The 24,845-nt window shown below is 35.5% G+C and overlaps 1 protein-coding gene across 1 annotated transcript; it reads right to left on the bottom strand.

Annotated features, from left to right (window-relative positions):
- Positions 1 to 1,271: 1,271 nt before the first annotated feature.
- LOC132738345 (uncharacterized) lies at positions 1,272 to 20,416 on the bottom strand. Its single transcript, XM_060725829.1, has 7 exons — positions 20,187 to 20,416; positions 9,329 to 9,428; positions 7,743 to 7,902; positions 7,449 to 7,577; positions 6,071 to 6,206; positions 5,224 to 5,316; positions 1,272 to 1,983 (listed from the first exon to the last, which is right to left on the bottom strand). Exons 2-7 carry the CDS (start codon positions 9,418 to 9,420, stop codon positions 1,787 to 1,789), a joined length of 807 nt encoding a protein of 268 aa, XP_060581812.1. The 5' UTR covers positions 9,421 to 9,428; positions 20,187 to 20,416; the 3' UTR covers positions 1,272 to 1,786.
- Positions 20,417 to 24,845: the final 4,429 nt, after the last annotated feature.

Consider the following 24,845-nt stretch of genomic DNA (forward strand, 5'->3'; position numbering starts at 1 on the left):
GCCTTTTTACCCAACGGAATGAACTTTAATAGGTCTAATTCATCTTTTCACACCGAATTATGTATGATAATGAATGAAAACTGTAAAACTCGGCGAAGAAAACAATACTTGTCTATTTTGTGACCATGATTTCTGCAAGCGTCTAGAGGTACTGCTCCAATCCTGTATTGAGTTAAATCCTTTTTTTTACAATGGTTGTCTCCCTTTGACAACAACTGAATGCCAACTTATAACGTATTTGAAGTATTTTATGAATTTTTTTAAAAAAATTATGAAACACAAAAAATGGTAAAAGCATTATGCTAATTTTCGTAAAAAATAAAATGTATATAAAGTAATATATTGTGAAGTGAACATTGCAAATGACACAATCCACGTAAATTACAAAAGTAGAGGTCAAAATATGCACAAAAATTAGAGGTCAAAATATGCACAAAAATAGACCTTACTGCGTTAATCACACAGTGCAAATATGGTGATAAAGTATGCTTAATCAGTCTTTAATCGCACATAACATGTTAATTATTACTTGAATATTGTATCTTTTTACTTTTCTTAAAATCTTAGTACATTTTTTTAAGTCTGATATTCTTGAAACAGTTTGGCCAATCTGTATGCATGCAGCTTTAAGATTACATTAGTAAACAAAACTAAAGCTACAGTCTCACTTACATCCCGGCAGAGCCCCGGCAGAGCCCCGGTAGACGTCCGGGGTGATCCGGGAACGACCGGGGTACGACCGGGAACAACCGGGGTACATCCGTAACTCTGCCGGCAACGTCCTGGATGATCCGGGATGATCCGGGAACATCCGGCATTCGACCCCGGATGGAATAAAATATTTAATATCACCGGGGTGGTCCGGGATGATCCGGGAAGGTATAGCTTTGCCGGCTTCATCCTTAGCTCTGCCGGGAACGAACGGGGTTATACCTGGAAAGCACCGTAGCTCTGCCGGCACAAACCGGGGATGATCCGGGGTATGATATAGCCGGTAGAGCTACGGTAGAGCTACGGTAGAGCCCCGGTATATGCCGGCAGAGCCCCGATAACTACAGGCAGAGCCCCGGAGGATAAAGGTAGAGCTACGGTTGATCCCGGTAGAGCCCCGGCAAAGCCCGGATCTTTTCAAAAGAATAACGACAATTTGCGATGATTGCACTTGTTTGTATTAAAAGCCTTCCCATTTCCCTTCTATCCAGTATGGCATAAGGATTTTTCAGAAAATCATCATGAATTACTATTCTGGAACAATAGATCCGGATTATTAAATAAAAATTATGTATCAATGTTATCATTTTCGGGCGTTTTCAATCCACCGGGGTTCTACCGGGGCTCTGCCTGGATCGTCCTGGGCTCTGCCGGGACTCTGCCCGGATCGACCGGGGCTCTGCCTGGGTCAACCGGGGCTCTTCCGGCGTCATCCGGGAACGACCGGGGAAGCACCGGCATGAACCGTAGCTTCACCTGGGCTCTGCCTGGATGATCCGGAGCGCATCCTGGGTGGTTAGTAGGGAACTACCGTAGTGCTGCCGGGGTAAGTGTGACCGCAACAATAATTTCATCCCGGATCGTCCCGGATCATCCCGGTAACTTACCGGGATGGTCCTGGGCTCTGCCGGGAGTAAGTGAGACCGAGGCTTTAGATAAAGTCATAACACACCTTCATGATGCAATTTTCGACATTTTCACAAAACAATTGTATATACAAGTATGCCTATACAGTGAGTTCCATTAGGAAAAAGGTCAATATTTAATATAGCGCCACGCTTATATAACAAAACGTTTATATATCATTCTTGATCACTTTGAATTTAAAAAGCACGCCATCTCTGTCGAAGGAGTAGTTAGTTACCTCCCTTCTGTCAAGCATTTCAATCTTGTTTTCATGTACCAGTTTATCGAAGAAAGGTTCAAGTTTGTCCACATACTCGCCTACATATTTCAAATATTCTTTCCGCATCACTATTAAAATCAATCCGCCTGAAAGTAGAACGAGAAATCTGATAGACACATTCATAAGATGGGGGGTCACTTTATATGAGAAATTCTATTTATACAGTCGAAAAGAAGGAATATGTTTATAGTCCATCTGGTATAAAGTTCTTCTTCTTCTACTCGTTTGCCTGTCTACACAGTCAGCTGAATGTTGCTGTCTTTCAAGACTCGTCTGCATCGTCGTATATCTATTGTGCATCAATTTGGGTCTGCTTATAGTCCACTAAGTCGAAAGGAATTTATTCATAGTTCAGCAGGTGGAAAAAAATCCTTAAGTTGAAGTAAATAAATGTATAGTTCAATGCGTTGAATCAAATCCGCGTCTAGTTAAGAAGGTTAAAAGAATTCAACGTATAATTGCAAAGGTTAAGGGAAATCAGGATAGTTCAGCAGCTTAAAAGAACTACTTGTCTAGTTCAGGAATGAAGCTATCTATAGTTTAGTATTCCGAGAGAAAGTTCGCGTTAAATGCTATGCTATGCTATAAGCAACATAGGCAAGGCTACATAACCGGCTTTCCTGGATAACTAACCAGTAAATAATAATTTCACCGCAAGTGACAACAATTTCTGGATTAGCGGTGAGAGATAAATGACCATTGCACTCAATGAGAGATAAATGACCATTGCACTCAATGAGAGATAAATGACCATTGCACTCAATGAGAGATAAATGACCATTGCACTCAATGTCAAAGATCAATTGTCTTTAAGAAATTTCATCTCGCCAGAGACCCCTGAATTATAAATCCAACGCTCGCCATATTGAGCTAAGCTCAGGAGGTAAAGTAAATTAGAATGTGGCTATCACTTTTAAGTTGGCTTCATTGATTATAAAATTCTTTCGTTATTTTACTCGTAGATACAAGTTTCAAAAGTCAAAAATATCTGGATTGTGAGGCAGATATATTGACTTTAAATATCATGGTGGTATATAGACAAAACAAAAATACAAGAACATTTATCAGTATATCACGGCTGCAAGAATTACCATAAACAGGCTCAAACTGCGACGTTACTATTTGCATTTGTGATGTTTTTAGCAGACCTCTAATGTTTCCATTTCTACAACGCAAAATTATTCAACTACGCATACATTTTGTTAAGAGAAGGTCACATCTAAACAGTTATGGCGTTCTTTTTTTAAAGATGTTGTCAACATAAAATCCTGTAGTAGAAAAACACCTTACCTAAAACAACAATAAATCACAAAACCCCGTTACCGATGGCATCACCAACGCATTTAATTCGATATCAAATTACCCCTGCAATTATATTCTGTTAAAGGTACTCGTCTATATATTCACTGGTCACATCTTTTAACCTGATTACGTTTCGGTGACTTTAAATAGTTTGTGCCGTATATTTTGAACAACAAGGGTGTCCGTCGTTAGCTAAACTTGAAATATCCCCCGCACCGCTGTGGGTTCGAATCCCGGCAGGTAGTTTGGATTCTTTCATGTTATATAGCTAATCGGGCAAAAGATCAGTGGTTTTACTCGGGTGACCGCCCGCTCGTTACTGAAATACGAGGGAATACTATGGAACGCCATCTATGGCGTTCCATAGAATACACTGGACACTTTGGGTCTTGTTCTCCGCCAGTAAATCTGTAAGGTCGCCATAGTGCACACAAAATGTTGGTTCACGCAGTGATATATAAAACACCTCCCTAACCTTACATGAAACTTCTCTTTATTTCAATATTGTCATTTACTGTTTACTTTTTTAAAAAATAATGGAAATAAAAAATTAATAAGTATATAATGTCTATCTTTAATTCAACATATTGCTCAACGTACCTAAAGAAGTATTTCGCAAACTGCCTTTAAAACAAGAGTGCGCGAGTTGTCTAGGGTCTAATTAATAATCAATTTTTTCAGTGAATGAATCTTTTCCAATTATTCAACAATTACGTTAGGCAGGTGTTTTAGAAAATTGGTTAATTGCTCGTTATTGATAACGTCCACATGTTGTTCATTTCCAGTGTCAATTTCATCAATATTTTCCAAACACGAATTACGTCGCAGACAAACAACATCACACTAATGACCTTGACTGTATCAAGTACAAGAAACGATTACTTTTAAGTCGTTCGCTACATTTTCATATAGACATATAGGCAGAATCCAAATTCAAGGGCAGATAACTTGAGAACACGAGATCGGTAATACCCTATCTCCATTCTTTCGATTACGGACGTTTGCTACAATTATGATAGTTCCAACAGTTTTATCTACCATTTTGCGCCTATTTTTATGTCATTTCAAGGACAGATAACCTTAAATTAGTTGTAAGACTGAAAAAAGTCTTTATGTTAAAAAAAAATCTACTTCGGTAAAGAAAGCAAACGATACTATAAATTATTGAACTTTGGAAGTCAGCTACATGAAAAACAGGGGAAATAGCAGGCAATGTTATAATCATGACCTTGAAATAAGTACAAAATATCCAAATTCAAGGGCAGATAACTCCATAACAAATTGCTCGACCCCTACTTTATCTTCGCTTATTATGTTTCTGTTATCCTTTTATAAAATAATGGAAAGTTAAGATGAGGTCTATAAATAAGTTTTAATTATGCTTTTATAATTATCTAATGAAAACTGTTAGGAAGTGTATTCTCAAATTGTAAGAGCATGCAAAGTTCTAATGTACAGTTTCTATTCTGCCTATATGTCTTCATTTATGACGTCTTCAAAATTTGGCTGTAAATTAGAAAAAATGCAGAGCTGGAAAAAAATGCATGCAAGTAGATAAAAAAAGAATTTTATAGTATGTTTAACAAACGAAAGATTTTTCGTCTTTTTCGATCAAACAAGCTGGTGATAATTGTCTTGCTATATTATATCTAACTAGTATGAGAAGTATCAGCAAACCTTTGGAACTAATTTGAACGTTTACTCACGTATTCATCAAACGTGTCTATTCTCTGGTCTTTCTCAAACATATTTAGACCATTTATATACATAATATTTTAACATTCACCTGTGACGTCCGTGGCCGAGTGGTAAAGGTCGTTGTCCACTTGCCCCTCACCGTTGTGGATACTTCCATGTAGGTAGCTATCCAGCTTGCTTATTACGGAACGCCGGTGGTTCTACTCAGTTGTTCGTTCTGCACGACAAGGCACCCGACGTCTTCCTCCACCAGTAAAGCTTGAACGTCGCCATGTCGGTGTGACGTAAATCCCAATCAAACAAACAAATAAACACATATTATTTACCTGGTTTTACTATTCGGATCATTTCTAGTATTCCGGTACAAGGAATATGACTCTCCCCCATACCACCAGCTACTACCAGACTATCATATACACCTGAAACAAATAATTGAGCCGTGTCACGACAAAACCAACATAATGGGTTTGCGACCAGCATGGATCCAGACCAGCCTGCGCATCCGCGCAGTCTGATCAGGATCCATTCTATTGGCTATCAGTTTCTCTAATTGTAATAGGGTTCGTAAGCGAACAGCATGGATCCTGATCAGACTGCACGGATGCGCAGGCTGGTCTGAATCCATGCTGGTCAAAAACCCATTATGTTGGTTTTGTCATGACGGGGCTCATATACTGTATAAAACCAGTGCAATATGCAATAAGCGTTCCTAGTTTTCAGCAGTGAAAAATTAAGCCCTAACTTGTTAAGAGGTTTCTAAGTTAATAGATGATTGGTGTAAAGCGGGCGGGGCAGCAGGGGGTGGGGACGTTGGTCAAACAAGATGATTTCGGTTCAATAACTTAAGTTCATATTGATTTATCTTAGTAAATCTTAGTATATAGCAAGCTTATGTGAAGGTCTAACTTGGGTTTGCTTTTGGGCTGTGTAGGTTCAAGGTTAATGTCACTGTTAAACGGTCTCAGGTCAATAACTGGACATCATTTATAAAATGCGCAGGAAATTTCCTCATTTTGGAGTATGCGACTTATCTGGAACCCTCCATGTCAGATGAAATTTCCATTAGGTCTTAAACTGTGAGAATAAATAAATTGGAGCATGCGACTCATATGGCACCCCCATGCCAGATGAAATTTTCATTAGTCTTACACTGTGAGAATAAATAAAACATACCGTTATCAATGGGAAGCATTTTATCACAGCAAAATTCTCGAAAAAGTTTCTTGTAGATGTCTTTCTTTCTGCACTGTTTCAACATCCCTTCTGATGGATCCAGCCCGTCGATATTTTTAAAGCCAAATGCAGCTAACTGGAAATGGCAAGAATAAAAGTCAATTTCAACATTTAGTATCTACAGCAACAACATTATAACGATATTAGACAATTTTCAATATACCTCTATAGTATTAGTTATACAGACTGGTCCCGGCTCAATACTGGCAGCAAATTCTGCTCACTTTGGGTACCGGCAGATTTATGGTTAGTGAACTAAGTAAGATAGGTGTGCCTTTTTATTTGTCTTCACTTTAAACTGGACTTACGATACATTTTCAAGTCAGAGCTTTAAATTAGTGTTATATGATTACAGAGGAAATATATTTCAAATTGTCAACAATTGCATGAAACTGTGAGAAAATATACAACGAATATTGTGAAATACCTTTTATGTGGCCATAATTGCAAATACAAATATATGCATTCTAGATTTTAACAATTCAAGGCTTATGAAAGTGAATACTTTTCTGGTGTATATGACAACTTTCAAGAGAAAAATTCACTAAAACTAAACTTAAGTAAAACTAAATTAAGCAACCTAAAACAGCCGACTTTACATGTTTTCATTTATACTGCAAAAATTGGCGCCATTTAATGCTACATCAATCGGTACATCTCAGCTATTATTGTTATCTCAAGTTTGACGGAAAGGCCCGAGAGGATGCGATTGATGATCCAGGCGTTCCAACAGTCACCAGAAGCTGACTGTTACTGTAGTCCGTCCGCTTAGTTCAATAAGGAGAATGTCGAATTTGTACTTCAAGGCTCGCTGTCTCGATTCTCCGGCGGGGCGTAATTTCTCCGTGATAATTGGTTTACTAGTATACAGAATTTATTTTAGTTCTATCGTGTAGGAAGCTATAAGCTTATAGACACACTTTCGAATCCGTTCCTGAACCAGCCAGTACTGAGCAATGAGTGTAAAGTTTATTGCTCAAGGAAACAACGACTTGCCCCTGACGGGGTTTAAACCCATGCGGCTAGCGATCATTAGATTACTAGTCCGACGCGTTAACCACTCGGCCATGGCGCCACTTTAATGGTGATTGGTCCGTGATAATTGATCGTGGACATTTGGTAAAATGGTCATTTGTCTCTCACCGCTGATTTAGAAATTCCTTTTGGATTAATTATCAATCACTTACATTTTGATCCAGGAAAACAAGTTTGGTGTATCGACTTCCGTGATATGGCAAGAGACAAGTGTTCAAGTCGGTGTAAAGGAGAACTAGAAAAATAAACAACAGTAATTGTCATAAAAATGGCTATAAGTTACCTCTTCTCCGACACGGCCAGTTCCACAAGCAATGTCCATAACTTTAATTTTATCTCTGTTTTCAGGAAAACAATTTGCCATTTCGTCTGCAATGATAGTTGGTCCGTTATATGTTCCCGGGTTTAAATCCTGAAAAAGAATTATCGGAACTATATGTGTAAAATATTGTCATTGTGAAATGGTATAAATACTGGTTTTGAATGTAAAAAAAGGTATTAAAATTTGGTCTTAATCCAATACATCTTTGAAAGGTGCAATGTACTAAAACATGATAATTGTGAATGTTTTATCTACCTGTTCGTATTTTTTATTTTCAGCCCAGTTAGTATAGTAGTCAGCCACCTCGTCCGGTGACATGCCCTTCCGGTGGGCTCTATAGTTAGCCATGTATTTTGCCATATATTCCCGTGTCTTTTTCTCTTCAACTTCGTCCTGTTCATCACCAGATCTGTTCCTACATATGGAGATTTTAAGATTAAATATATATGTATCTCAATTTTTGTTGTTGTTGTTGTTGATGATGATAATAATGATGTTGTTGTTGTTTTTGTTTGTTTGTTTATTTGTTGTTGTTGATGATGATGATGAGAATGTTCTTGTTGTTGTTGTTGTTATGTTGTTGTTGTTGTTGTTGTTGTTGTTGTTGTTGTTAATATTGATGTTATTGTTTGTCTTGTTTTGACATTGAAACAAATTTCACTGTAAGTTGTTGTTGTTGTTGTTGTTAATAATTTTGAGCAGTTATGGATATGAAATAACAGTGTACACATATAAAAATATATATCTGGCATTCCCGTTTTATTTCTGGTATCAAATCGCTACTTTATGCATGCTTTTAATCATTTACTAGATCACCTTATCATATAAAGTATCTGTTTACCTCACTCTTTAACATAGGAAGAATAAAATAAATCCGTAAATCCTGTTTAAAAATCATGTTCCGTATTTTCTGTCTAAGAATGAATAAATCACTGTGTACGTACAGGTGTAGGTTAATGTTGATATGTAGCGCCTGGTTCACATAAAGCAAACACGTGTAAATTTTACCCGAACAAAATATTCAACGTGCTTGCGTGTACAAGATAATTCTTGATATGTTACAGGCTGCGGAATTTAAATAAATTATAACGAAGTAAACTGAGAAAACTCAAAATAAGACATGATTATTTACCTGCGCGAACGTATATTATATATTTATTTATTTATTATCATTTTTTCCAAAAAGTTTCATTAAATCTTTGTTTTAATACATAAATTATTGTAGATTATAAATTTAGTATTAAAAACTTTTCAATTTGATTCAAATCGGCTCATAAATTTCGCTATGCATTACATGGCAGATATACATGTAAGTAGGTCTGAACTTTAATCAGATTTTTTATTTTCACATCAGCACAAAGCGTAAGTCTCAATGCGAAGAGAGGTAATGTAATGTATAATTTACTCAAAAACAAATATATTTTCTATTTGTCTTACGTTGTACTCTATATGTAGCTTTTGCATTTAAAAAACGTATCCCACATTACCTTTAACATTAAAAAAAGCACTGAATGAGGTCAGACATGAAAATTCATTGTTTTATCAACTACTATATCCTTTTATGTGTAGAACAGGGACCAGATTAAATTTTTTCCTTCAGTTTCAAGCAGTGAAATATGACTTATACGTTTCACTGATAAGTAAATCATTTAAAATAATTACATCGTGGTCAACATGTCGGACAAGTAATCTAAGGATATCTAGCCGCTTGGGTACAGTCAGGCAAGCCGTTTGCTCCAGAAACGGATTCGGGGTTCGAGGGTGCGTCTATGGCATAAGCTTATAGCTTCAAACACAATCGAACTAAATGAAATTCTGTAAAAAAATTAACAGATACTTACACTTTGTAATATGCACTGTTGTAGCAAAACCAGTGGGTTTTGGTTTTTCTTTTGGGAGTCGCGTCCATCCCTGTCATGTACGATATCACCATCGGGATATCTGTTACAACAACAACATCAACATTAAATATACATGTATATCAAATTATAATACATTGTATTACAAAAGAGAGAGAAAATCTTTATTAGATACATGTATGTGTAAAACATGTCATGATCTATCTTTTCGATTTATTTATTTATTTATTTAACAACATAGTTCCTTTAACTTTTGTATGTGAGAAGTTAACAGTGAGATATAGATATAGGGATGGTAATGATCTGCTGTAATGCTCAGCTGTTTTGGGCATCTAGCAGGGCATTCCTAAATATAGTGTAAAAATGCTCTGCTGCAATACTCAGCTGTCTTGGCAATCTAGCAGAGCATTCCTAGCTTTAGTGAAAAAATGCTCTGCTGGAACGCTCAGCTGGCTAGGCAGTCTAGCAGTGCATTACTAAATATAGTGTTAAAATGCTCTGCTGGAATGCTCAGCTTGCTAGCTAAGCTGGCTAGGCAATCTAGCAGGGCATTACTAAATATAGTGAGAAAATGCTCTGCTGGAATGCTAAGCTGGCTAGGCAATCTAGCAGGGCATTACTAAATATAGTGTAAAAATGCTCTGCTGGAATGCTAAGCTGGCTAGGCAATCTAGCAGGGCATTACTAAATATAGTGAGAAAATGCTCTGCTGGAATGCTAAGCTGGCTAGGCAATCTAGCAGGGCATTACTAAATATAGTGTAAAAATGCTCTACTGGAATGCTAAGCTGGCTAGGCAATCTAGCAGGACATTACTAAATATAGTGTACAAATGCTATTCTGGAATGCTAAGCTGGCTAGGCAATCTAGCAGGGCATTACTAAATATAGTGTAAAAATGCTCTGCTGGAATGCTAAGCTGGCTAGGCAATCTAGCAGAGCATTACTAAATATAGTGTACAAATGCTATTCTGGAATGCTAAGCTGGCTAGGCAATTTAGTAGGACATTACTAAATACAGTATAAAAATGCTCTGCTGGAATGCTAAGCTGGCTAGGCAATCTAGCAGGGCATTACTAAATATAGTGTAAAAATGCTCTGCTGGAATGCTAAGCTGGCTAGGCAATCTAGCAGGGCATTCCTAAATATAGTGTAAAAATGCTCTGCTGGAATGCTAAGCTGGCTAGGCAATCTAGCAGAGCATTACTAAATATAGTGTACAAATGCTATTCTGGAATGCTAAGCTGGCTAGGCAATCTTGCAGGACATTACTAAATACAGTATAAAAATGCTCTGCTGGAATGCTAAGCTGGCTAGGCAATCTAGCAGAGCATTCCTAAATATAGTGAACAAATGCTTTTCTGGAATGCTAACCTGGCTAGACAATCTAGCAGGGCATTACTAAATATAGTGTAAAAATGCTCTGGTGGAATGCTAAGCTGCTAGGCAATCTAGCAGAGCATTACGAAATATAGTGTAAAAATGTTCTGCTGGAATGCTAAGCTGGCTAGGCAATCTAGCAGGGCATTACTAAATAAAGTGTTTGAATGCTCTGCAGGAATGCTCAGCTGGCTAGGCAATATAGCAGAGCATTCCTTAATATAGTGAAAAAATGCTCTGGTGGAATGCTCAGCTGGCTAGGCAATCTAGCAGAGCATTGCTAGATATAGTGTAAAAATGCTCTGCTGGAATGCTCAGCTGGCTAGGCACTATAGCAGAGCATTCCGTAATATAGTGAAAAATGCTCTGGTGGAATGCTCAGCTGGCTAGGCAATCTAGCAGGGCATTACTAAATATGGTGTAAAAATGCTCTGGGGGAATGCTAAGCTGGCTAGGCAATCTAGCAGGGCATTCCGATATATAGTTAAAAAAAATGCTCTGGTGGAATGCTCAGTTGGCAGACTGATTCTGAGTTCCAGGATTTATTGTTGCCAAAGTTTTATTGACATTTTCGACTTCTAGGCAATTCTGAGGCACTCGCAGACTTTCAGGAATTTTCGGTGCCAATAGAAATAATGATATTTTTGACTTCTAATGACCTTTCAGAGACTATTTCATTGTCCTGCGACTTTTTGAAGGACACTCGCAGACTTTCAGGAATTTTGGTGCCAATGCTGATATTGACAATTTAGACTTCTAGGGACCCTCAAGAGTCCATTTTGGTCGTCTGCGACTGATTCTTGGACACTCGCAGACTTTCAGGAATGGTTGGTGCCAATGGAAATAATCACATTTTTGACTTCTAGGGACCTTTAAGAGTCCATTTTATTGGCCTGCAGCGTATTGTTGGACACTCGCAGACTTTCAGGAAAATTTGGTGACAATAGAGATGATGGCAATTTTTTCTTCTAGGGACCCGCCAGAGTCCATTTTTATGGTCTGCGACTGATTCTGGGACATTCGCAGACTTTCAGGAATCTCTGGTTCCAATGGAGATAATGACATTTTTGACTTCTATCGACCCACCAGAGTTCATTTCGCTGGTCTGCGACCGATTTTGGGACACTTGCAGACTTTCAGGAATTTTGATGCCAATGGAGATAATGACATTTCTGACTTTTAGGGAACCGCCAGAGTACATTTCTTGGGTCTGCGACTGATTCTTTTAGACTCGCAGACTTTCAGGATGTTTAGTGCCATTGCAGATCATGACTTTTTTACTTTTAAGGACCTTTAGTCATAAGCAGAGCATTTTTACCCTAAAATGTCATTATCTGCATTAGCACCAAAAATTCCTGAAAGTCTGCAAGTGCCCAATAATCACTCGCAGACCAACGAAATAGACTCTGGATGGTCAAAAATGTCATAAATTGTAATTATCTCTATTGGCACCAACAATTCCTGAAAGTCTGTGACTGTCCAAGATTAAGTCGCAGACCAAAAAATGGACCCTGGATGGTCCCTATATAAAAAATGTCATTACCTGCTTTGATATCAAAAATTCCTGAAAGTCTGTGAGTGCCTCAGAATCAGTCGCAGACCAAAAAAATGGATTCAGAAAGGTCCCAATAAGTCAGAAATATCATTTTCTGCATTGACACCAAAATTCCTGAAAGTCTGCGAGTGACTCAGAATCAGTCGCAGACCAACGAAATAGACTCAGGAGGGTCCTTTTGAAGTAAAAATGTCATTATCTCCATTTGCATCGAAAATTTCTGAAAGTCTGCGAGTGTTCCAGAAACATTCGCAGACCAACGAAATGGACTCTGGATGGTCCTAAACATTCACAAATGTCATTATCTGCATTAACAACAAAAATTCCTGAAAGTCTGCGATCGTCCCAGAATCAGTCGGAGACCAAAGAAATAGACACTTGAGGGTCCCGTAGAAGTCAAAAATGTCATTATCTGCATTGGCACTAAATTTTTCAGAAAGACTACAAGTGCCAAATAATCAGTTGCAGACCAACGAAATTTATACTTTATTTAAGAATGCCCTGCTAGTTTGCCTAGACAGCTCAGCATTCCGGCAGAACATTTTTACACTAATTTTCAGAATGATTTGCTGGATTGCCTAGCCAGCTGAGCATTTTTAACACTATATTTAGGAATGCCCTGCTAGATTGCTTAGCTAGCTGAGCATACCAGCAGAGCATTTTTCGCACTATATTTTGGAACGCTCTGCTAGATTGCTTAGCCAGCTGAGCTTGCAAACAGAGCATTTTTACACTATATTTAGGAATGCTCTGCTGGATTGCCTAGCCAGCTGAGCATTTTTAACACTATATTTAGGAATGCCCTTCTAGATTGCCTAGCCAGCTGAGCAATTCAGCAGAGCATTTTTACACTTTATTTTGGAATGTCCCGCTAGATTGCTTAGCCAGCAGAGCATTTTTACACTATATTTTGGAATGCCCCGCTAGTTTGCCTAGACAGCTCAGCATTCCGGCAGAACATTTTTACACTAATTTTCAGAATGCTTTGCTGGATTGCCTAGCCAGCTGAGCATTTTTAACACTATTTTTAGGAATGCCCTTCTAGATTGCCTAGCCAGCTGAGCATACCAGCAGATCATGTTTACACTATATTTTGGAATGCCCCGCTAGATTGCTTAGCCAGCTGAGCATAACAGCAGAGCATTTTTACACTATATTTTGGAATGCCCCGCTAGATTGCTTAGCCAGCTGAGCATAACAGCAGAGCATTTTTACACTATATTTTGGAATGCCCCGCTAGATTGCTTAGCCAGCTGAGCATTACAGCAGAGCTTTTTTCACTATATTTTGGAATGCCCCGCTAGATTGCTTAGCCAGCTGAGTATAACAGCAGAGTATTTTTAACACTATATTTAGGAATGCCCTGCCAGCTGAGCATACCAGCAGAGCATTTTTACGCTATATTTTAGAACGCCCCGCTAGATTGCCTAGCCAGCTGAGCATACCAGCAGAGCATTTTTACACTTTATTTAGTAATGGCCTGCTAGATTGCTTACCCAGCCTATATAAATCGTAATGCCTTTTTGCTTAGCTCACTGTTAACTGCTAACTTCTCACATACTTAACTTTTTAAGTATTTAAACTTTTTAAGTAGATCTACATGTATATAAAATTATAAATGTGATCAGGCATTACTCATTAGAGTATTGAGGCGAGGACACGATAATTGGCCAATTTATCGTGTCTTCGACTTTCAGGGCGACGACACGACGGCACGATAAATTGGCTAATTATCGTGTCTTTTGTGGCTAAGACACGACGACACGACACACATAGGACGGTGATACGAAGATTTCTACCCGACGGCACGATAATACGTCAGCCCGCATAGCACGTGTGACTTGTAATATTGACATTGTGGGTTGATTCTCGGGCTGGTCAACTAAAATTACTAATCAGTCTTTCGGATGAGACATTAAATCTAGGTTTCGTGTATGAGCTAAAGAACTAAGCTTCTGGCATCTAAAACGATTAATACTCTTCTGGGGGACTCGCCAATAGACTTGCCAATATTGGCACTGGTGGCGAGTAAAATAATGTATATCGGCATGTTTCAGCGCTTCGACTAGCCCCTTAACCTGCTGAGAGCGAGGTAGTTGTAAACACTTTGGAATCAGGCCAGATGTCTTAGACTACACTGAGCAGCGTTATGTCAGGTACAAAGCTGTTTGTTACCCCTCCTACTTTTTATTTTTCAAAAACGAAGCAGACGACATTTTAGCAGATGATTTTCCCAGGATGTAATGGGTAAGAATAAGGTAGTAAAAGTGAAGCATTGAAAATACAAGTACTTCACGTTGTATAGGTTGTATAGGTCTTTAGGTGTTTTTTTTTCACTCATTAATCATATGTTACATGTTCAAAAGAGTGAAGACTTTGTCATCTGAGAGTTCACAGAGTGCAAACAGTCTGTCACAGAGTGTATGTCTGAATAATTTATGACGGAGATAAATAAAAAGTACAAGGGCAGGAATTGTATATTAAGTAGTGGAATCTACTCACATAGAAATGACAAAACCTTAATATCTTCCTGAAAACCTTTTGGATTGGGCTATAATCTTATTTGTTTTAAATAATAAAAAAAAGCAAACAAATTTATCTTAATATAAAATCTACAGCCAAAAAACTAAGTAACAGAATATTGAAAAGTTAGGAAATTAGTGTTAGAATTACTTATCATGCTAAAGACGACTAAGTATAATTTCTGGGAAACGGACAAAAGCCCTCCCGGACAAAAGCCATCCCGTACAAAAATAATTTCTTCATTTTTCACAAAGGCAAAAAAGGAAATATTCAAAGTATTGAGCAGAAGATTCTTAAACTTTGCATTATCATAGAGAATTATAATTGAAACCAATTTATGAAAATTATTGGGGTTAACCACCCTTCAGATACTGGAAACTGAGAATTTGGTCTTATTAGTCATTGTCAAGAGCAGATAATTCAGAATCAGATTGACCGATACCTGAATTATTCCTTTCCAAATTATTCTATGTTATTTAGTTTTTAGTCAGTATGACAGTTTCAAAACAATCTATCCAACATTCATTTTGCTATGTTTCAATAAGTAAACCTTTTAACTGTAATTTTCTTCAAAAAGGGGCATAACTTGAGGACAGTGTCGATCATACCACAAAAACAACCATGGAATATGAATTTGTGTATAGAAGTTCAGCAAATTCTGCACCATGACAGGAAATAAAGTACCAAACAAGAATTTGAAATTTGATCAGATGTTCCTTGCCTTATTAATCTTTGAGTAATCCTCTCTCGAAAATGGCTTTAAACGAGCAAAAAACATTTTTAGAAGCGATAACTATTAGGTCGAATTGTAAATATCAATTATTTCCACAAGTTTCTTTTTTACTCATGCAAAGATTAAGAAAATTCTATTCACTAGCTTAGATTTTCCTTCTTTGTCTATGTTAATAAAAGACAAAATTTAATGAAATATGTCTTTACCTTTAAAACAAAACAAAAATACAAAAAATGCCCTGTTTTATGTTGTTACTTTTTTACAAATTAATAGAACTTTTTTCACATACAATGGACTACAGTGAGTTATATAGTTTAATATCTCACTGATAAAATATTAAGTCACGAGGTAAAATCGATGACATACATTATGTCGTCATTAACGCCTTCCGTGTCTCAATAATTCCAGGAAAAGAAAATAGTAAATCTTGATGACCCATGTATCCGGAGAATTTCATTAAAGCAATGTCTGCAAATTTGCGTATCAATAAAATGGAATACTAGATCACATGTACTTCGCAATTTGCAAGGGCGGTTCAAATTGCTACACATTTTTATATCTTTATTTGATAGTTTCACTGATATCGTTATTTTCTTTAAGACGTAGAAACAAACATAAAATCAAAGAAAATGGAGATCGAATTAATTTGACAAAACCAACATGACAAAACCAACATATAATGCGTTTGCGACCAGCATTGATCCAAACCAGCCTGCGCAGTCTGATCAGGATCCATGATGTTAGCTATCAGTTTCTCTACTTGTAATAGAGTTGGTAAGCGAACAACATGGATCCTGATCAGACTGCGCGGATGCGTGCTGGTCGCAATAAAATAACGTTCCCAGGATAAAGGTATGATGACTTATAATACAAAATACTAAATATAAAATGTTTCCTTCTCTACAAGCTAGAACGTGTCGCTGGTTACTAGTAATATGATATCAAAACAAACTAAGAAAACTGCCGCCTCGTTTGCGGCATCGATTACTTTGTTAAAGATGGCGCCTTTGTGAACACCTTTAATCAATCGTTCAGTTATTATTAGTTTATTATTATATATATTTTCTTATACAGCGGAACGTAGGCTTATAAAAGAAAACATTTTTAAACAAATAAAAATTAAGAAGAAAAATAAATCAGAATATTTTGAAAATTAAAATGCTATAAATATATACACAGTCCACATGTTATTTTGTTTGTATAATAAATGACTGAAATACCAATTGTTCTACCCCTGTACAAACATCATATTCATATTTTAACACAATATAGGTAATTTTCAGTGGAAAATAAGATTAGATAAAAATCACTCGATCTGAAACTACAAAAATGTCTTGACTATTAAAAAAAATCCAAATTTTCATATAAGTGAGTCATAAAAAGGCTGCATAAAGACAAAATATTCTATTTGAATTTCTTCATTTTCATATTTTTCAAATGATGTAGTTCACCGTATGCACTATTCTGAGTGATAGAGGGGTTGGCTTGGTGTAAAGGTATCAAGAATCTAATGTGGGAACATCAGTGTTCACATATATCTACTTAGACATGCTAGAAATGCTAGACTTGCATATTCATTTAGACATGCTAGACTTGCATATTCATTTAGACATGCTAGACTTACATATTCATCTAAACATGCCAGACTTCATATTCATTTAGACATGCTAGACTTGCATATTCATTTAGACATGCTAGACTTGCATATTCATTTAGACATGCTAGACTTGCATATTCATTTAGACATGCTAGACTTGCATATTCATTTAGACATGCTAGACTTGCATATTCATTTAGACATGCTAGACTTGCATATTCATTTAGACATGCTAGACTTACATATTCATCTAAACATGCTAGACTTCATATTCATTTAGACATGCTAGACTTGAATATTCATTTAGACATGCTAGACTTTTAAATCTATTTAGACACACTAGACTTGTATACTTATTTAGGCATGCTAGACTTTTAAATCTATTGAGGCATGCTTTACTTTAAAATCTATTTAGACATGCTGCACTTTCGTATGTTTTTAGACATGCTACACTTGTGTATCTATTTAGACATGCTAGACACTCATATCTATTTAGGCATGTTACACTTGCACATATATTTAGACATACTAGACTTGTACATTTATTCAGACATGCTGCACTTTCAAATCTATAAAGACATGTTAGACTTTCATATTTGTTAAGGCATGCTAGGCATTCATATCTATTCAGACATGCTAGACTTTTATATCTGTATAGACATACTAGACTTACATATTTATTCAGACATGCTGGACTAAAATATCTCTTCAGACATGCTAGACTTTCATATCTTTATAGACATGCTAGACTTACATATTTATTTAGACATTCAAGACTTTCCATACTGGCACCACCCAAAAAAACATGCCGATGAGCCTAGTATGGTTCTAATTCATGATATCGGCTGAGACCACAAGTCTATAGAATTATGAGCTTACATACATTAGACTGGCTATTAAATGTAGGCCGATTGTAGGCAAATGATATGCCAAAGTATAGAAGGTAAACTTTTACGTCTTAATGTATGTACGAGTATGTGTAGTGATTGGCATAAATATTTACGGACTGAGATAAAAATAGAAGAAAAATGTAAAAAATTGGTAGTGAGGTGAAGCCACAAGAAAAAATGTAAAATTTATGACTGAGACAAAACTACAAGAAAAAAATGTAATCATTTAGACAGAGATAAAACTACAAGAAAAATGTAAACATTCGGACTGAGAAAATAAAATACAAGAAAAAATATAAACATTCGGACTAAGATAAAACTACAAGAAAAATGTAAACATTCGGACTGAGAAGAAAACTATGTACAAGGAAAAATATAAACAATGGACTAAGATAAAACTACAAGTAAAAATGCAAACATTCGGACTTAGATGAAGTCACGAGAAAAAAAATGTTAAAAATCGGTCTTAGATAAAGCCAGAAGAAAAAAGTGTAGATATTCGAACAGAGATAAAACTACAAGAAAAATGTAAACATTCGTAATGAGGTAAAGCCACAAGAAAAAATGCAAACATTCGGACAGAGATAAAAACTACAAAAGTGATGTAAACATTCGGACTGAGATAAAACTACAAGAAAACACTGAAACCATTCGGACTGAAATAAAACTAAAAGAATAATGTAAACATTCGGACTGTGATAAAACTACAAGAAAAGTGTAAACATTCGGACTGAGAAAAAAAAAACAACAAGAAAAAATTTAAGCATTCGGACTAAGATAAAGCTACAAGAAAAATGTAAACATTCGGAAAGAGAAAAAAACTACAAGAAAAACTCTAAACATTCGGACAGGGATAAAACTACAAGAAAAATGTAAAGATTTGTAATGAGGTAAAGCCACAAGAAAAATGTAAACATTCGAACAGAGATAAAAACTACAAGAGTAATGTAAACATTAGGACTGAGATAAAACTACAAGAAAAATGTAAACATTTACAACCATGTGGCGAAATCAGAGAAAAATGAAGAATTGTTTAAACTTAAACTCAGTCCGTACATATAGATATTGCGTCACAAAAATATTTTAATTAAGCTGTGTCAAATAAAAGCACTTTTATTTTTCCAGAATAACATAAAACATAATTCAAAATCTGAAAACATATATACAAATATCATTTACTTTGGCAATCAAAACTGAAAACAAGCAATGACTACATTCTTTCCCAGTCTGACGTCATTTACAAATGTTTTATTCATTGGAAAAAAAAGTCCGTACTTTGAAATAAAATGCATGGTATGTTATCGGTCGATTGACTACATACTCAAATTACTTTAAGATAAAACTACATGAAATATTTCTATTTGTAACACGAAAGAATAATCATGTTTATTCTTATAACGTATTTGAACGATTACTATATCGGTTACGGTAACGATGTTAATAACAAAATCGACTGTGGCAATGACGTTAAAGATGTACAACGGTATCTGTAGCAGTAACGATGTTAATAACGAAAACAACTACATGTGACAACGATATCTATATCGGTATATCGGTAACGATGTTAATATGAAAACATTAACGAAACGACTGTGATAACGATACCTGTGACGGTATTTATGTAGCGATTTTGATAACGATGTTGATAGCGATAACGATTATTATGACGATAACGATATTGCTAACGATAACTTTGGCTGTGACTAATTGATCATAAAGATAATGTTTGATATAATACTAGCGATTGGTGTAAATATTACAATTATGACAACAATAAATGATTTTAGAATTTTAATATGACCCATAAGGAAAGATGTTAATAACATTCAAAACAGAGATATATCTATAATTTTACTTTAATCTTAATATGTCCTTGAAAATTATCACCCAAGAAAGAAAGAAAGAAAAACAGAATTAGATACATCGTATATAGAGACAGTTCAATAACCTTGGTAAAAAGCCTAATCAGGTTCTAAGTCATTTCTAATAGTATATTTTCAAACGAACGATATAATTTGTAAAATGTTCATACTTGCACTGTAATAATATCTATGTACCAAAATATTTAAGATAATCAAAGAAATAAATTTCGAATAACAAAACTCTTTACTTATACAGAAAAAAATAAAGAAAATTGAAGAGAAGAAAATAAACAAGCACCCACCTGTCTTCCAATAAAAGAGAATTTGAATAAGATATTGAAAATTTGTTCATATGTTCCTTTTATATAACTGCCCATCAAATCATATTTTTATGTACAAAGAGTACCTATCAAAACAAGCATCTGAGAATTCTTAGAATTAACTGTCAATTATGTCCTTAAAGAATAATTGCTTTCGCTCCTAGATACTGAATCAGTCGATGGAATGGTCGCGATGTATTTGTTGGCGACAGATAGCACGCGATCACGCGAGCACTCGATTTATATGAGGGCATTATTCAGGATTTAGAACTTAGACAACATTAAATATTCATGTTGCATTCGAATTCGAAGCAGCTGCAAAACGATGAATATTTTACGTATGTTTCTTGAGTGACCATTATTTAATTAATAATTATTATTGATAAGATTGTTTATGTGTGTCTTTTTGCGTTATATAGTGTGGAAAATGTTTATTGAAACAGCAGCTAGTTGTTGATAATTTGAAATGTTCTAGAATATCAATTCACTAATATTTTCATTTTTTGTTTGTATTTGCGTCATTGCAGATAATAAATGTCATGAAAGATTCGCTCATCTTTTTTTTTACATAAGTTTAAGTCTTTATATTATGATGGTCGAGTGGCTAACGCGTCGGACTAGTGATCTCACGATCTCTGGCCATGTGGGTTCGAACCCTGTTCGGAGCAAGCCGTTGTTTTCTTGACCAAGAAACTTTACAATATAATTGCTCAGTGCTGGTAGGTTCCAGGAACGAATTCGAGCGTGTATCGATAAGCTTATAGTTTCCTTCTCAATCGAGTACGATTTCAAGAGTTGTACGATTTAAAACGAGAGCATGATGTTTGCTGTCTTGTAAGATATCATGACCTACAGTTATATCATTGATTGATTGTATTGACTATTTTAACATTAAAGAAATCTCGTCTGAGCATTAACTTTGTCATATTCATATGTAATATATTTCAGTAACTATATGCCGATCATCGTGAAATGAACTAAGTATGCGAGTTAAACCTGCCACCAGTATAGGGTCATGGCAGCTTGCAAGATCATGCTGTCTGGGCATACTAGATACTGTTTCTACATGTATGCCACTTGTTTCTATTTTGATATTAAATCCTTGAATGCTCCAAATGGATTGTTCAAAATTCTTATCAGGGCAAATCGATTGGAACTTTAGTAGAAAAAAAAACTCTTTATTTACCGAATGTATAGCTAAATGAAGACAATACATCAAAGACAAAAAATAACACATATTGTTTAATTTGATCTAAAAATAACTTAATTATAAGGTAAAATGATTTGACCTTTACAAAACATCTTTTCATAAGTCTAAATTTACTTATGCATTATATTGACAACACTTTTTCATTGGTCGTTTATATCATTGGCGATAAAATATTTTCTTTTTTTTTTTCCGTGACAATATTTGTCATTCTGTATAAGTTGACCATTTGGATCACATGCTGGTTAAAATTGAAAGTGCCCACCCTACCCATCCATTTAACATTTAGATACTTTTTTGTATGAATGAATACAAGTATTTGGACATTGGTTCATTCATTGATGTATTTCAGTGTTTAAACTACAACATGTGTTTATGTACTGATTAATTAGTTGATTAACATTTATGCTATTATGGCATATATTATGATGATGATGTCTTTGCCTAAGACTCATTGAATCTCAGGAAAGGCTAAGTTTTGCAAGCTGGTAATGGCCAGTCTTGAAGGGAGATATTATTACAATCTCTAAGTAGGTTTTTATGGAGAATATTATATTTGAATGATTATAATTGTATATGCAGGTTGACTAATGTAAATGATGAACGACATTTGAAACTGGTAATTTAATTATACGTGCTTTGTAATTTTGATATGTGATTCAAGTGATCCATGGTACACATATACCTAAATACATTCTTTAAACCTGAACTTCGCTGTTGTCTTTTATGAATGAAAAACTTATAATTTAACGCGTATATGAAAAACTTATAATTTAACGCGCAATCTTATTTCCAAAAAGGCCTTCAATAAACATTAAAATTAGACATATCAAACGAAATTATATAAGATCATAACATTCAGTACATCTAATCCAATAATTAAAGAAGGCAGATATAATATTATACATAATACATTCATATTGTCTTTAATCAAATTCAATTCATTGATGGGTGGGTGGGTGGTTGGATGATCACTACGTGTAAAGTGTTTGTCGCAATTCATTTTAGCGAGAATAATGAACCTTTATTTAAATTGATTTGAAAAAACATAAGTTTCCTGGCTATTCTTGGTTGAATTAAAAAAGATATGTATTTATGTTACAGGCATTTTCAAGTTTTATATTCTCTAAGGTTTTCTTATTATATTCATTTCTAAATGATTTTTTCCTCTGACGGAGAAAAAATGAGAAATTTCAAAATAGAGCCGCGTCATGACAAAACCAACGTAATGCGTTTGCGACCAGCATGGATCCAGACCAGCCTGCGCATCCGCGCAGTCTGTTCAGGATCTATGCTGTTCGCTTATCAACCCTATTACAATGAGAGAACACATAAAACTATACATTGGATAAAGGAGAATGAGTGACAATTACATGTATATTGTACCCGTAAAATAAAATAAAGATGTGACTAGATTCTTAATAATAACAAAATCTTCTAGGAGTCTAATGATACAGTACTATACTTATAATTTGCATGTTGTAATTATTTCTTTACAAAACAAAGCAAGGTTTTTTTAAAATATGATTTGTTTTTAGTATTCATAAGATCTTCAAGATTTAAGTTTCGGTTTCAGTTTTTATTAAACTAAGGCATATAATAAAAAAATGATGCAACTGGTTATAACAAACAAACAAACAGAAAAAATAGCAGTCAAAACTCACTAATATCACAATAAAAGAATACAATTATGACTAGCTAAATAAACAAAAAAAGGAGATCATATTGTTCATTTCAATTACTGAATTCAACACAACATGTATTTTTCATTGTAACAAATTGGAACGAGAATGAGAAGTATTGATTATCTAAATTTTAACATAATCTAATTTTTAACATAATATTTTTACAAAAAAAGATAGTTTAAGTAGGTTTTTTATCACAACTATTCATTAATATGTCAAGTTTTGTATAAATATAAAGATACATGTAGAACAAAAAATGTGATCAAATGTTAAAAATTTAATTATAAAATGCAGCTAAAGCGATAATGAAACAATTTCGATATGATATAAAATATAAGCCGCGTCACGACAATACCAACATAGTGCGTTTGCTACCAGCATGGATCCTGACCAGCCTGCGCATCCGCGCAGTCTGATCAGGATCCAAGCTGTTCGCTATCAGTTTCTTTACTTGTAATAGGGTTGGTAAGCGAACTAGACTGGTTTGATTTTGGGAAAATGTTCATCCTAACGGCATTTTTTAGTACAAGCAGGTAGTTGGGCTTACTTACCTATTTCGAGTACGCTGAATTCATTTTTTGCTCTACCACGGCTGTATTTTTAGTCCTTGCACGACATGATATTTAAAAAAAAGTCTTAGTATTTCCAAAAGTAATAAAGGAATCGCCATCCAGGCTGGCATTCGAAAAATATATTCTTTTTTCATGAAATAGACTACTTTCCTGAATAATAGAGTTAATGTTTCTTCTTGTAAGAGAAATATTTCATATGGTATTTATCCCATGGAAGCCCATACATACTAGTGCCGAGCTTCGTGCATGAGGATAGTATTTCATTTGCTTATATAGGTAACCCGACAAGAACATGGTGGTTGAGGCCCCCGTGTTAGGACTTTTGTCGTCTATTTTTTTATCATGTGGTATCAAATTATCTGTTTTGATTGACCTAGTGCAGTCGGTGTACGGGTAAAAATATTTAAATCTTGTTAATTGTATATGCCGCCGTCCTGGAACGACAATAACTGCGTAAATGTGTAATTTGAAAAGGTCGTGTTTATGTCTACAGTTAAGCTTCTATATCATGATATAAACGTGACAAGATGGTTGTGTCCGATCTATAACTTTCTCATTAATTGAGTATTTGAGAAGTTAGCAGTGAACAGTGAGCTAAGCAAAAAGGCATTTCAATTGATATAGGGAAGGTAATGATCTGCTGTAATGCTCAGCTGTTTTGGGCAACTAGCAGGGCATTTCTAAATATAGTGTAAAAATGCTCTGCTGCAATACTCAGCTGTCTTGGCAATCTAGCAGAGCATTCCTAGTTTTAGTGAAAAAATGCTCTGCTGGAACGCTCAGCTGGCTAGGCAATCTAGCAGTGCATTACTAAATTTAGTGTTAAAATGCTCTGCTGGAATGCTTAGCTGGCTAGCTAAGCTGGCTAGGCAATCTAGCAGGGCATTACTAAATATAGTGAGAAAATGCTCTGCTGGAATGCTAAGCTGGCTAGGCAATCTAGCAGGGCATTACTAAATATAGTGTAAAAATGCTCTGCTGGAATGCTAAGCTGGGTAGGCAATCTAGCAGGACATTACTAAATATAGTGTACAAATGCTCTTCTGGAATGCTAAGCTGGCTAGGCAATCTAGCAGGGCATTACTAAATATAGTGTAAAAATGCTCCTGCTGGAATGCTAAGCTTGCTAGGCAATCTAGCAGGGCATTCCTAAATATAGTGAAAAAATGCTCTGCTG

Source organism: Ruditapes philippinarum, unplaced genomic scaffold (assembly GCF_026571515.1).
Source record: "Ruditapes philippinarum isolate M1 unplaced genomic scaffold, ASM2657151v2 ctg5301_1_1_1_1, whole genome shotgun sequence".
In the NCBI taxonomy this organism is placed as follows: Eukaryota; Metazoa; Mollusca; class Bivalvia; order Venerida; family Veneridae; genus Ruditapes; species Ruditapes philippinarum.

Excerpts from the sequence above, each read along its gene's own strand:
- LOC132738345 (XM_060725829.1), bottom strand. The coding sequence starts at position 9,420 with ATGGTGATATCGTACATGACAGGGATGGACGCGACTCCCAAAAGAAAA. Across the intron at positions 7,903-9,328 it reads AACAGTGCATATTACAAAGT|GAACAGATCTGGTGATGAAC; the intron begins GTAAGTATCTGT and ends CTCCATATGTAG. Across the intron at positions 5,317-6,070 it reads AATGCTTCCCATTGATAACG|GTGTATATGATAGTCTGGTA; the intron begins GTATGTTTTATT and ends TATTTGTTTCAG.